This window comes from Octopus sinensis, linkage group LG10 (assembly GCF_006345805.1).
Source record: "Octopus sinensis linkage group LG10, ASM634580v1, whole genome shotgun sequence".
NCBI classification, from domain to species: Eukaryota; Metazoa; Mollusca; class Cephalopoda; order Octopoda; family Octopodidae; genus Octopus; species Octopus sinensis.
Window position 1 is genome coordinate 24,428,330 of NC_043006.1, and position 16,078 is coordinate 24,444,407.

The window sequence follows — 16,078 nt, forward strand, 5'->3', positions numbered from 1 at the left end:
GGTAGTGTACAAGAGGACAGAGACTTGTATGCATGGGCAATTGCTAGTTAAAAAAAAAACTCTTGTCCAAGCATGAACTTTAAGTGTAATTTCCAGGTCTTTATTCTCATGAGAGATGACTACATTCAGGGAAGGGGTTTGATATGATCAACACATTGGAAAGTATAGAGCTAGATGCCCCTAAAACGAGATCATCTCAGCTGAAACATTTTTAAACCAAAGTCTACTGGATCAGAGCTGACCTGGGGCTAAATGACAACAACAATCATACATAAATAGACTCAACAGAAGTAGTGATCCAACATGGCCAAAATCCAATGATCAAAACCAGTGAATGAGAAACACCAGTGCCCTTTATTTACAAGCTTCAAGTTAGAGCAAGTTGTTGTCAAAATGTTCCAACCATGACCAACCCAGCTTATAATTTTTCAAGCATAATATCTATGGAGGATATAATCCAATGAATATTTATAATTTTTTAAGCCTGTACATTGATTGATAGAAATTTGGCTGTTATCTCTAATAGGTTTGTCAACCACAGAGAGGCTCCTTCAATTAGGTATTGGGATATCAGTGATACCTTACTGATACATCAAACTTTAACAAATGATCAAATCTTATTGATACATCAGACTTAATGACACAAACAATATTTGAATAACGGTTATTTAATTAGAGCTTTATGCCATATAGCTAAATATCTATATTGAAATAGTAATGATATCAAAGGACAATAATTACCCTGGATATAATCTACATTAATTAGCTATTAGTAGTACATTAAATCGTGGTCACTATTTACATCTGACATCTTATAACTATCTCACCAATATGATCTTTCTTTCCATATACAACAGCCATTGTCTTAACCCACTTGGTGACAAAACACTTGAGACCACCTGTAGCCCTAAGATACAAACTTCATATTTGAAAGTTCTCTAAATCAAATTGTTCCATCAAAAATTTCATGTTAATTCATTTCCCATTTATCAGTTTAATCATTTTACTAAATTCTTCATTTTCAAAATTCAAACAAAGGCAGTGTATTTCAACAAAAATATAGTAACAAAATTTGATGTAAATGTCACAAACTTCTAAATAACAATTGTTTCTCTTTAACAAACTTGGTAATTTATAATTGAAACATTTATTTATTGCATTGCTAGAGGAAGGTTTAGTTATAATCACCCAAAGAAAAGAACAATGAAAAAAATGAAAAAAAGTTGAGCTGCATCTAACATTCAACTTTTAACTTAATTATTCTTTCACCAATTGATCAGTCGCTCATACAGCACATTCCTTCTAATCTCAGAATATTTCTTACTAGCTGGGCCTGTGTCATCAAAAATGACAGCTAATTGTAGTATTTTATATATATAAGTATGGATGGTAAATCAAATTAATACACTAGTCAATGTTCACATACATTCACATACTTCCCTTGTACATGCACACATATACTTACATACAGTTGAAATGCTGTTTGATTTTTCTTTTCAGCATTGAATGTTCACCATCCCACCAGTTTGCCATTACTCCTCCCTTCCTTATTCATCTATCACCCTTTACTTTCTCATTCATATGTTGTGACGGAGAAAAATACAAGAGTATTATTGAAGTTCTTGTAATCTTTATCACCATTCCAAAAATTCAACTATTTTAATTTTCTCATCTTCTTAGTAGTAGCTTCTACATTTCTTGCGACATTAAACAACTATTAAATAAATAATTGCACACATCATTTGCAAAAACTCTTTCCAAAAGTAGTCCATTCTCCACATTAATAATGGACTGATTTTTAATGAATTTAAAAACAAAAAAAACATCACAAAGCTTGGATCTGATCTACAAAAGTATTGACACTTTGTAACCTTATCTGACTTCATTTAATCATCTCCAAAAAAATTACTTGAGTCATTGCTCAGTATCAGTTAATTTTCACCAAATACTTATAATAATAACTGGTCCTAAAACATGAAATGAACAGGTAATAAATCTCATGAAATCTACAACCAGCTCAAAGGAAAAAAGAAAGAAAAAAAGACATTCATCTTTTATGTAATTTAAAAACATTGCTATAACCAGAAATAGCAAATTACCTACACAACTGAACATTCCTTTGAAATCACTGCTAACAGGGAAATCAGACAAATAACTGGAGCTGCACACTCTAAAAGCTATTGTCATCATCAACATCCCCTTACTATTACAATGGATACCTTCTTCCTATAAGAGCATAACACACATACTGGTGAAGATCTAGTGACTCAATTCGAGATGAGGACAGAGTTCACTGATTTTTGTATCTTAATTACAAATAGCCTGATAAATTAAGTAGCAATTATTTTTTAATGGAAACATAGCTATATAAAAAAAAATAGCTTGTGAAATAATTGACCTATAAAATTTCTAGATAATATATGTGATTTCAGCAGAATATCTTTAAATTCTTTCAAATGCAAATTAAGAAAGCAACACATTCCTTTCAAGTGTGTGTGAGAGAGAGAGAGAGAGAGAGAGAGAGAGAGCAATTAGAAAAAATTAAACGAAAGAGGTGTTGAAAGAGTCATTAACATTGTCATCAACATCATCAATGTCATTCTTTCCCTTTTACTCACGATGCTGCACTTGAACAGGTCTGCATGTGTTCCTGAGACTTGATGTTGTGTTACTCAAATAACAAAACCCAGGGGCAGACCCAGGGGAGGGGGTAGCCTGAGGGGCTTGTGCCCCTCTCAAGAAAAGAAGTGCACCCTTCTAAATAATGTTATTACACCCTTTTCTCCTGGAATTGCATTCCATTTTGATCTTGTGCCCTCCCTATGAAAAATTCCTGGGACTGCACATGAAACCCTATATTTACTGCTCTGAATCAACTACTTCACATGTCTCATATTGTCTGTTAATAAATGAATGAATTGAGGGAAAAACACTGCACAAGCATTCATTGGATAATACTGTCTATATCAGTGGTTCCCAAACTTTTTTTTACATAAGAAGTCAAAATATTGTGGTGCACTTTGTACATAAATTCTAAAATTTATTCAAAAGGGATTTTATACATGTTAGCATAGCATAAACTACAAAGTAATGGCATGACACAAAGGCGTGTACACACAGCTCAGCTGTTACGATACAGCATTTGGTAAATTCTGTAAAAATATTTTATTTATTTTTGTGGCTGGAAATGTACACTTCGTTTGACGTCAGTAAAAAATGAAAGAGAGAGAAAAATGACAGGGATGTCTGTATGTGTTGATGGGAAGTGCAAGACGGAAAGTGTGTGTTGTGTGTGTATGTGAGCTGAGTGAGAGAGAGAGAGAGAGAGAAGGTGTATGTGTGTGAGGGAGAGAGAGTGACAATGTACACTTTTTTATTTATCGTTCCTTGCATCTTTTTTAAGTGAGTGTGTGTGAGTGATTGACAGAGAGAGGCGTGTGTTGTCAGAGAGAAAGAGAACATGTGTGTTGATGTATGTGTCAGAGAGAGAGAGAGGTAGTGTAAATTTTATTTACTTTTTCTTGTATCCTTTTTAGTGAGTGTGTGTTTGAGAGAGAGAGAGAGAGAAGGTGTGTCTTATTCTGTGTGTGAGTGAGATAGAGGGAGAGAATGATAGCATAAATTTTTTTACCAATTTAGTTTTTCTTGCATCTTGTTTTAGCAAGTGAGTGCATGAGTGATTGACTTAGAGAGAGAGAGGTGTTGTTGTATATGTGTAAAATGGCTAGGATCAGTCACACACGCACACAAACATATGTACACCCATTATCTGCCATATACACGTACATACATAAATACACAGCAACACATCTCTCTCTCTCACATACACACTTTCTGTCTCGCACCCTCTATCAACACAAACACACGTCCCTGTCAATTTCTCTTTCACTTTATACTGACATCAAACGAAATGTACATTTCCACCTACAAAAATAAATAAAATTTTTTTACAGAATTTACCCAAAAGCTGTACCTAACAGCTGATTGGGTTAGCTGTGTTGTTGACAAGTCTGAGAGTTATATCAAAACATAGCCAAAGTGGCAATATGCTATTAAGTTGTGCAAATATCTCTGTTAAATATTCCAGCTGGGAAACCCAAACTTCACATTGTAGATATTCCAAAAAGTGGTCATGCTTTTCTTCTTTAAAAAATGGATGCAATTCCTTCTGGAGTTCATGTATGCAACATAGCACCTCACCTTTTGAAAGCCATCTGACTTTTCTGTGTAAAGGTGTTTGTGCTGGGAATCCATATCAAGACAAATTTGTTCAAATAAGCAACACTTCAACAACCTACTTTTAATATAATAACCATTTCAACAACTTGGTTTAATACTCACTTAAACTCAACTGGTATTCTTTCTCTATGTAGGAAGCAATGAGTACATATAACATTAGGATTTTGCTGTTGTATGAGAAATACAAAACCTTTAATAGAGCCTATCATACGTGGTACCCCATCAGTACATATTCCAACACGAATTCCAGGACAAATTCCATTTTATGAGGTAGGCAGATAAAATGTCAAAAATATTTTGATTTTTTGTAATGAGTGGCATTTCTTTGCAACTAAAGAACTGATTTATGGTTTGGTTACCATCAATAAAGCGAATAAATATAAGTACCATAAAAACCTGTGTAATTTACGCACTTTTTTTTTGCAAAAACAAAAGTAAACTTTAGGGGATGAATAAATTACATGAGTAGATTGTTTCCAGAATTTTTTTAGAAATTTTTTTGTTGAAAAATGATGTACAGTACAATGCTTACTCTTTCTGTATGAATTTACTAAAACCATTAAATTGTTCACTACTTTTTGAAGTTTGATGTTTATGCTGTTAATCACGGTCCAGGTCATATTTTACATTGCTTGGAGTTTCTACCTATTGCAATGGAGCCCAGCAATTTCCTTAAATAAATCAGTTTTTCTCCACCTAAGAAGTCTAGCTAGCGTCTAGTCTCCAGGAAGCTATTGCTCACTTTCTCCATGTTAGAATAATGAAATTCATCACTGCCAACATCGCTGCTACCAGCTCTTACTGCTTCTAACATCAACGACATCATAATTCATCCTTGCACATATAAACTCACTAAATGACTATGACTTAGCGTTCCTACTGAAACCTTCATTTACCTTATACAATGTTTAATGTTGTTTCACATTCATGTTGAATTATGCAGCAATCTTATGTTCTCTTCATAGAACACTAGTTCTTTTGGTATAAGAGATTTTTACTATTCCTGTTTATGTCTCCTCACACATGTGTAGATTCTAACAAGTCGCTTCTTAAATTTCGCACCTTTCTTGTTCAATAAACACTGGATTAAACTTGCAAAGCTGTTTATTTCCTCCTTTTGATTTTTAATGTTTATTTTAGTGGGTTACCAAACTATCAGTTTGGTCTCCTGGCTAAAACAGTAATGACAAATTTTAAAGTTTGCTTGACATTTTATAAGTGTGAAAGGGATTAAAATTTCGATACTCCTTATCAAAGGTTCTGACAAGAATAGACAGAAAATCAGAGCTTGAGACAAGAAGACACTTTTGATCAATCGGAATTCTGTTTACGTAATTAGTTTGATAGGTCACCTTCCTCTGATGTGTGCATAGCTTGCACTAGATATACACTATGGAGATTCTACCAACACCTTTTCTACATATTGAGCATGGCCATGTCCCTGAAGGGATTTGTGATTTGTCTGTTTTCCTACTTACTAGGACTTTGTATTTTTTTACCAAATTATCTCTAAGGCCTTTAAATTACAGACCTTGCTTCCACATGAAATTTCTTCTCTATTACAGGCCATCAGGAGCAGCCAGTCTTAAATTCCTCTGTTATGGCCTGGAGGAACAAGAATGGGGCTGAGAACCGATCTGTGGTGAACTCCTACCTGTACACTAAATTCTTTGCTATACTCATTGCTGACAACATCCCAGCACATAGTGTGAACAGCTCTCACCAACCACACATCTATCCCTAGGTTCTTCTGCATTTCTTACAAGATTAAGATGTAGGAGATGTTGTTAAGATGTAAGGAAGATAACTCATATAATGACCTTCCTTTGTAGAAAGGACTCCGTGTAGAGGGAGGACATATATTGAGAGAGTAAGCAAAGAAGAGAGAAAAACTGAGCACAGATCGTCTTTCAACAGTTTTTAAAGCGTGCTATGAGTGGTAGCAGAACGTTCTGTGATTGGTAGACTCTTCTCACCTATCCCACAAATGTTTTCTAAGACTTTTCTATAGTATATTGCTGATACCAATCCTTTCTGCAAGCTTAAGGCTTCAGCAGATATAATGGATCGAACTGTTCCTTTGATTTTATTGGATTTCCAGTAGATTGGACAACAATTTCCAAGACAATCTTTAATCCACAATAGGTGTGCTCCAGTACTCCCTTTGCCATTATTTATATTCACTAAAGCTGCATCGCTGAATAGGAATATTTCCCAGTCTTCTGTAAGCTTTCCTTGCAGGGATGGGAATGACTGAACAAGCTTTATAACCTTCAATTTTCCCAGTAAGTCAGCAACAGATGTTTCTGACAGTTTTGTACTTAGATCAATTAATTCAAAGGTCATGTCTGGATGTGACCCTTGTACCAGCCAGTTCAAGTGACCAACTAACTTCCTGAACTGGGACTGTTTGCCTGCATTCCGTTGAGGTTGTTTCTTAGATGCATGTATAGGATCTAGTTGTGGATGATCCAATTTCTGTACAGATGCTGAATGTACATATTTCTGTACATATGATTGAGTGTTATTACATCTGTTCTTTGCTGTATCTGGAAATCGATGTACCTGAAGTTTCCTTCCTCAACTTTACCTGCTAGAAATCGCTGTCTGAGTGCATTAACATTTCTTCAAACATCTTCTCACCAGCACTGAGAAAATCATCAACATGACAACATATGATTCCAAGCCGATTTCCACCTTTTGTCAATGTGAACACGACAGGATCCAAATTTAACTGTTTACATTCTAATTTAGTAAGTTCATCTTTCGTGCTCAAATAAAACTGTCTTGCACTATCCTTAAGCCCGTATAATCCATATTTGAGTTTCCAGACATAACTTTTCTGTGTCACTTCCTACAGAAGTTCCTTGCCTTGTAAAAAAAAAACTGACTTCATGTCTGTGGTTTTTACATTGCAATTTTTACTTGTTGCAAGAACAAGAAGTATTCTCATAACTCCTTTTCCTACAGTCGGGCTATTCTTAGGTATAAATAACAGTTCCTCAAACCCTTATGCCACAAGGTGAGCTCTGATGTTACCATCTTTACTTATAATCACCCACCTTATGGTATTTTGTCCACTATCTTTCATTTCCTCATATGTTTCAAACTCTCACAACATTTGTAATTCGGCTTGTTTGGCTATTACACTGCTTGGATTATTATCATCCACAGTAACATCTATTTCCACAGGTTTCAGTGTGTCCAAACTTTTCCACTCTACACAGTCTAAATCAATGCTTTGCATTTCATTGTTGACCTCATTGTAAACATTATACCATCTTTTTATTCCTTTCTGTTATTTTACCTGCTCTGCTTAATATTGCAGCATCTGTCCATTCCTCAGACTTTGGCAGTTTATATTGAATACATTGATTCACTCTGATAAGATTCTATTCTTTGGATTACTATCATTTTTAGGACCATTGTCACTTTTATGGTCATGTGAAGTACCTACACCTACTTTTTCTGACACATTCAGTTGATATTTCGAGATGCTTACCTGGCTGCTGGCAGAGTTTGTGTCATTGTCATTGTTTTCTACCCTTGGATAACTTTCTTTCGTGTATCCACCCACTTTGCATAGTCTGTTAGGTGACACTGACAAATACACTACCATGTCTAACAAACATGACTTTACCATCCTGAAAAACTAATTTACCAGGACCTCACCACTACTCCTTTCCTTCTCTTTTGTAAAACACATTATCACCATTTTCATACATCTGTTCTGCTGCTCTCACTTTTGACCTCAAAGTCCACCAAATCCTTCAACTAGCTTCCATTTGTTCGAATGCTTTCCGTGCCTCATGCAGAACATTCAGATGTTTGAAGAATGTTTCACTGGTTGTGCTTCCCTCTAAAGCAGGTAACCCCGCTTGCATTATATTTGGTACATTTGGGTTCTTGCCAAATACTAACTGGTGGCTACCGAAACCATTCCACATTTGTAATGAGTTCTTTGCCATGTTGGCCCAGGCCAACAGAGTATCAGAATCCACTTGTGAATTGTCTGCTGCTAGTTTCTCCAACATCATATCAGTGATGGCATAAACACTCTAACACAAACCATTCCAGCCAGGGTACAAATACGTATATTTAGGATTGAAGTGATCTCACGCATTTCTTCGGAGTTGAATTCTCCTCCATTATCCATCATCAATGCCCCATGACTTCAAATGCCAATCCAGTTTTTCATCAAAGCATTAATCATATCACTAGGTCTCTTTCAAGCAATGAAAACTGACACTGTGTATCTAGACCACATGTCAGTCATATGTAGTATCCACTGACCTTTATTATATTTAGTCCTTTTTCATCAAAAACAAGAAAAGCACAACAACAAAATACAATCATATTTTGTAAATTTTGATGTCAAGTGGAATTTACATATGGAATTTACAATTTTGTCTCAAATTCCATCAGATCATAAACTGGTGTTATGAATTGTGTTAATTGGCATTAATTATTTTTGCAATATTTGTTAAAAAGTTAACTAAATAATCAAATTTACTTACCTACAGCTTTCCGAACAATGTTTTCACTTTTTTTTTTTTTTTTCCATTTCCAAGGCTTAAATATTTTCCCTAAGGCTGCAAATTTACTTTTCCGTTCTGGAGGCGGTGTTTTTGGTCCTAATGAACTGGATTTCATTTCTCCATTTTTTCTCTTATCTAGAACAAAATAAAATTAAAATTTTAAACTCATTAAATAAGACAGTCATTTAAATTAAGAGAACAATTAAAGTCACACAAATAGCCAATTTAAGAAAATAATTAAGCACATAATAGTAATATGATGCATTTCCTAATTAAATGTTTCTTGAAAGAAGTTTGATTATAAGCTAACTCCAATGGTTAAATTTTACATTCCATGAATTATATAGCCTGAAACATTAACCAAATTAAGCATTTATCATAATTTTGGCTTTGAAAATCTGAAATAAATAGTGAAATTACTGCAAATACAGCAATCCAGGAACCTTGATCTAAGAATCTCGTTTGCAGCTAAAGCTGAATAGACTAGGACACTGTGAAATGATGTACCTTGCACAAGGACACAATGCACAACTCTGTTCAGGAATTAAACTGACAACCTTATGATGATAGTGTATAGACTAATATTCACAACTATATTATCAAGAAGATGCGTAGCCTAGTAATCACAACAACTAGGCCACATACCTTCACAATGTTTATGCTGAGGATACAATAAATATATCATCATCGGTGTAATATTCTATGAATACTAAAGGGTGGTGAGCTGGCAGAATTGTTAGCACGCCAGGCAAAATGCTTAGCGGTATTTCACCTGGTGTTACGCTCCGAGTTCAAATTCCGCCAAGGTCAACTTTGTCTTTCATCCTTTCGGGGTCAATAGATTTAAGTACCAGTTGTGTACTGTTATTCTTTATATACACATATATGGTGTGTGTATACACATGCATGTGTGTATTCATGTGTGTGTATACACACACATGTATATTTACGTATATATATACACACACACACACACACACACAGGGGGCTGATCAAGATATTCTCATGGAATGTGACCAAATAAGGTTTATTTTCCAGCCTAGTCCCCCTTGCAGTCCACACACTTCTTCCATCAGTGTTGCAGTGCTTGGATCTCATTGGAGAAGAAGCTTTAATCCTGTTGCTTAAAACAGTCATCAACAGCAGATACATCATCACCATTGTGATACTCGTTCCCAGCCAAGTGTTTTTTCATGTTGGGGAACAGATGATAGTCAGGAAACAAAGAATAGAGAATAGGGAGGGTGATCAACCAGTTCAAAGTCACAGTCACACACAACAGTTATTGAAACCAGACTTGTGTTCCGGAGTATTGTCCTGATGAAACAAGACTCTTTGGATTATCTTTTTGTCTCTGACTCAAAGTGATGAGCTCAACACTCATCATGGGTTAGGAACTGCTCAAAAAAGCCAGCTGGATCTGTCTCAAACATGATGTGGTCAGCCTAGTGTGCTTTTGATCAGGCATCCAGAAGAGATGGCACCCACCCCAGCAGAAACCTTCATCTTGCCAAGTTCATTGTGCAGAATCTTCTCAACTATCTCATGGGATATGCTAACATTGGCTATTTGATTTATAGTCAGTTGCCTCTCATCCAGCATCATGTAGTGAACACGATCAATGTTTTCCTCAGTGGTGGCAGTTGTAGGATGTCCTGATGTTGAGTCATCTTCAAGACTCACCATTCCCCTCCTAAATTCAACTGTCCTCTTTTGCACTGTTGATAAAACTGGAGCATCCCCCACTAATGTAGCAACTATGTCAGCATGAATGTTGCTGGGGGCTAAACCTTTTTTCTGCAGGTACTTCATAATACTAGCATACCAAATTTGTTGCTACTAGCTACTTTTGAAATAACTAGTAGCAATGAGTTTACCTTGAAAAAACAATGCAGTTATTATAAAGCACAGTTGAAATTAATGCAGGCAAGATTTTACAACTCTAGCATCACTCCTTCAAAGTCAGCCTATGAACTTTTCAGTGCGCACACACACACACACACATGCGTGTATGAATGTGTGTTTATATTTATAGGCACAAATGTGACTGAATGGCTAAGAAGCTTGATTCCCAACCATATAGTCATGGGATCGGTTTAATTGCACACCACCATGGGCAAGTGTCTTCTATTAGTCTTGACTGACCAAAGCTCTGGGAATCATCATCATCATCATCATTTAACGTCCGTTCTCCATGCTAGCATGGGTTGGACGGTTCGACCAGGGATCTGGGAAGCCAGAAGGCTGCACCAGTCTGATCTGGCAGTGTTTCTACAGCTGGATGCCTTTCCCAACCACTCCAAGAGTGTAGTGGGTGCTTTTTACGTGCCACCGGCACAGGTGCCAGGCGAGGCTGGCAACGGCCACGATCGGATTGGTGCTTTTTATGTGCCACCGGCACGGAAGCCAGTCTAGGTGGTGCTGGCATCGGCCACGTTCGGATGGTGCTTTTTACGTGCCACCAGCACAGGGATCACAACTGCAGATTCCATTGATCTTTGATGTTGGTGTCCTTGACTCAATGGATCTCCTCAAGCACAGGGTCAAAATGGTGGTTCTTTACTTGCCACCTGCACAGGAGTCAGTCCAGCGGCCCTGGCAACTGCCGGGTGCCAGTCATAAGATTGGTTCAATTTTGAATTCGATTTCGACTTCGCTTGCCTCAACAGGTCTTCGTGTGTGGATTTAGTAAATGGAAACTGCAAGAGAACCATCGTGTGTGTGTGTGTGTATGTATGTGTGCATATGTACTCTCATATTTTCATCATGGAATGCTTATAAATAAGCATTGCTATCATACAAGTGATGTTTGTGAAATATGAACAACAGGTCTGGCCTTGGGAAGTGTTACCTTGCTTGGAAGCAAGTGAAGGTTGGCAACAGGAAGGACATCTGCCTCAACAAATTCTGTTTGAATTGTACAAACATGGGAAAGTGGGCATTAAATGATGATGATGATGATGATGTATGCATGTATACTGTTAGATGTTCCTGGTCATGCCAAGACACTTCCATTTATATAAGTTCTACAAACCTGCATATTAGGTCTGTCTATGTGGTTAAGAAGAGAGTGTGTGTGTGCGAGCGTGCGTGTGTGTGCATGCATGTGAGTAAATTTGTATTTCCTTCAAATTCAAAGGTTGTAAACAATAGCTTCGCTGACAGTGTTGCTTGCTTGAAGTCAACCATGTAAGCATGTCTCAGTTTCTTGATGTATTTTGAAATACTGCACAATCTTTGTAAACAAAATACCTATTCATATGGTGCTATCTGTTTCCAGACAAAACATGTCTGGGCTGTTTTTGTTCTGTAGACAGGGAAATTATTACTTTTCTTGAAAACAAGTGGTGGTTGATGTCAGGAAGGGTATTTGGTCATAGGAAACTGCCCAAAATAGACTCATCTGGTCAATGCAAGCAAGCAGGGCCACTTATAAAGGAGTATTCTTAATGTTACTCTTTTGCTCTTCACAGTAATTCAATCATGCTAGGTCACACACTTCAGGGGCTTTTGTTATTTATATTAGCTTCAGTATTTTATCTGGTACTCATTTAATCATCCTATTAAAGAAGGGCAAAAGTAAATGAGGTAACAAAAAAAAAGATATACCAATACAGGGATTTTTGTTCAATGCACTAAATTCATTTTCCATCCATATTGATGCTTATGTGTGTATATCTGTGTGTAGTTGTTTGGTCATACCCACCACTTTCACCAGGCTTCCCTACAGTTTTCGTATCTCAAATTTCACAAACAAGGTTTTGAACCCTGAATCACAATTGTGAAATAAATTTCTCAGCCACATAGACAATACCTAACCTACAGGTTTGTAAAACTTATGTCTATATACAAACATTACATACATATACACGTTCAACAGACTTCTTTCAGTTTCTGTCAACTCCCGAGACTTTTGCTGGCTCAGGGCTATAGTAGAAGACAATTGCCTAAGGTGCTACGGAGTGAGATCGAGCCTGAAAGTACATGGTTGAGAAGCAATTTTCTTAACCACACAACTATGTATAACAATTGTGACTATTTATTTGCATGAAAATAGAAAGATAAAATTTAAACTTTGAATCATAAAAATAGGGTTGAGAAGAGATAAAAGGTTCAACCAAGAGAAAAAGATAGTAACGGCCTAGTTTTTAAAACAATTTACTACCTTTATCACAATGAACAAGAATAATTTAATATTTTATCCAACTCAACTAGAGAACCCCCTCACATTTTTCTATGAATAAAACATACAAATTCTCAGTATAAATATTTTGGTGTTAGTAAAATGCATCACGTCAACAAAAATAATTGATTTTCACATATCCCTCTGGCATACACTGGCTTTCACAACTATCTCTCAATATCTAACATTTATGCATTTACTTTTATACCATTATATCAGATAAAGAAGGATCATGGAAAATAAAATAGGTTAGCTTGAAAGGGTAAATAGTGGTATGATATGGCACTTAGATAACCAGATAGCAAGTTGAATTAAGAATGATTGTGATCAACTGAATTCAACTGGTGTTTGGTTTATGAGGTGGTATCAAAAGGTTCCCGAACTAGTTATGTTTAATAAAAAAATAGCTTGTGTAAGTTTTAACACCATCTTCTTCGAAATTGTCACATTGCACAGCAATACACCAATCCCAGTGTTCCTGCTGCTTTTGCAATCTGGCCTAGAAGTCATTTTCTGTAAGCGAGTTGAGGACCTTCTGCAATTTGCATTTGATCTTGACATTGGTGTTAAAATGGCAACCTCTGAGCTGCATTTTTATCTTCAGGAAAAGATGGAAGTCTGCAGGGCTAAATCTGACGAATAGGGCAGAGGCGATACCATGTTGTGTTTGGCAAGAAACTTACGAGTGAGGAGAGCTTGGTGACATGGTTCATTGTTATCATGAAGAATCCAATTCTTCACCTTCCATAGATTTGGTTTGCTTTCATTGAATGTCCTCCCTCAAACGCTTCAAAATGTCGATAATTGTCCTCCAATGATCCTCATGTACAAGATGATGAATTTTCTCCGCATTTCTGGAGGTGACACATTTGGCAGGTCTTCCAGATCACTCATTGTCTTCTAGGAACATTCTTCCACTTTTGAATTAAACGTGCCACTTGAAACATTGTGTATAACCCATTGTCTCATCACCATAAGCTTAATGTTTCTACAGCAGACTTCCCAAGTTTAATGCAAAATTACATATGATCATAAAAACACAAATTTCACAACAGTGATGTCATTCAGCACACTGCCTCATGAAGGTTACAGTGAGCTCTCATTGCGCATGCAAAAATGTGCTGCCATCTGTTGGCATGCTAAAGAACTTGTCTGGGAACTTCTTGATACCACCTCATATTGTAACAATGAGCATAGAAACTACCTGAAGTAGCCTGCTTTATAAAGGATCACCCATGCTTCAGCCACTGGGATGGGGGTCTCAACAGACTCATTTAACTTGCAAGAAATAGCAGCTATATTTCTCCCCAAATCACATACATTGTCCATTATGTAAGGAAAAACTAGACAATTTAGTCCCAGATGAGCTGTCCAAAACAGATAAGACTGTAACAGATCCAAGAAACACCCTAAATATTTCCAACAATCATATGTCAAAGTATCCATTTCTAAATGTCTACTTCTTAACTTAACCAAATACCACCTCAAAAGTCATCAGAACTTATTCAGACTATATATGGCTGTCCTTATTGATACACAGCTTACAGGCAGTGACTACATAAGGAAGGTCAACTTCATTTTCAACAGTAGCCACTCAAAGGATGAGAGACATCTAGCCATGGTTTTAGTTTTGGGGGCAAAACCAAAGAAGTTTATTTAATTAAAAGTTTGATCAAATATGTATCACACTGTATTTAATATTTCTCTACAGGATGCAAACCACATCAGCATTCCAGGTCCCCCACAAATGATATCATCAACTAAAGCAATGAAGTGAAATTCTTATCATGACTCTCTTTCTGTCTCTTTTTCTTGAAAATGATTCAGAGAACCTCTGAATCTGCTTCAAGAGCAACATAATCCCTGCTTAATAACTAACACCAGGACTGACCCTGATTACTGAGTCCCATGGAACTTGAAAGGTGGAATTAAATGGACAGGTGATTTTAGAGCTGCTTTCTTATGGCTAAAACTTCAGTTTCTTGACATTCAGGGAATAGAGTGAGGAGTGCTGAAGTTCTACTTCTAGTAAGTAGATAATTATTTTTGCAATAAAATCATTTCAGAGACTTAATTTTATTATGTATGATGGGTAACTGATCTGTCACACAAACTCACTGGTAGAGCAAAACTGAACAAAGTCCATGCCAATAAGGAATCTAGTATATTGTCACTTGACCTGCTTAAAATAGCAACTACAGATATTACCCTGCTATCTCAAACATAAAGATGGAACATGTTACATAAAGTAATCTGAACTACCTTGTTTTAAAGACAAGATGAATGACTGGAATGCCTGATCAGAGTTGACTTAGGATTAAGCAACAATGTGTTATGATTGATCTGTGTGGGGATACAGCAAGGATTCAGAGAAACCCCAATGTTCTATTAGTTTTAAGGACTTTGCTGCAGCTGAATCACTAGAGAGAAATATAAACAGTTGTTGTTACTTTAAACCAGTGCAGAACATCATCTCTGCCACCTCAATTGTAATACTGGAGCTCCCAGGACATCAAAACCATGAATAGGATTATTATATTCTACATGGTAAATAAATACTAGTGGTGATACTGAAGGAGGAAGAGGAATAGATGTTTAAAAGTATCCACTTGTATGCCTGGCAATTCAGCATGGTTTCAAAGAGAATCAAGGATGTTAATATCTATATCTTCTCTAGAAACACAAAAAAACCCACAGTAATTGTTGCAGTAGCAGAGAAATCTTGCTTTCTTTGGAAGTGAAAACACTAGGCTAGCTAGAACACTGCTTGTAACAGTACAAGAGGTTGTAGGATGAAGACTGGCCAAAAGACAATATGGAATACTACTGCAGCTAATTCACGATAGATATGAGCCTTTCTATAATCAGCAATTAACAGGGGATAACACAATCCATTTGTTGACTTTGCAGTAGCAATTTTATTATTTTACCACTGATCATTTCAATTAACTATATTCTTTTATTTGTTTACTTGTTTCAGTCATTCAACTGCAGCCATGCTGGAGCACCACCTTTAGTTGAACACATTGACCTCAGGAATTATTCTTTGTAAGTCTATTGGTCTCTTTGGCCAAACCACTAATTTATGGGGACACAGACACATCGGTCGTCAAGCGAT

At 36.4% G+C, this 16,078-nt stretch overlaps 1 protein-coding gene across 11 annotated transcripts in view; it reads right to left on the minus strand.

Moving 5' to 3' along the window:
- The window catches only part of LOC115216500 (phosphatase and actin regulator 1), a 343,004-nt gene that overhangs the window by 121,205 nt on the left and 205,721 nt on the right, over positions 1-16,078 (minus strand). For all 11 annotated transcript variants that reach the window (XM_036506369.1, XM_036506363.1, XM_036506364.1 and 8 more), the window contains one exon: positions 8,757-8,912. In XM_036506369.1, the coding sequence (XP_036362262.1) occupies positions 8,757-8,912 (156 nt within the window). The remainder of the gene's footprint in view (positions 1-8,756; positions 8,913-16,078) is intronic.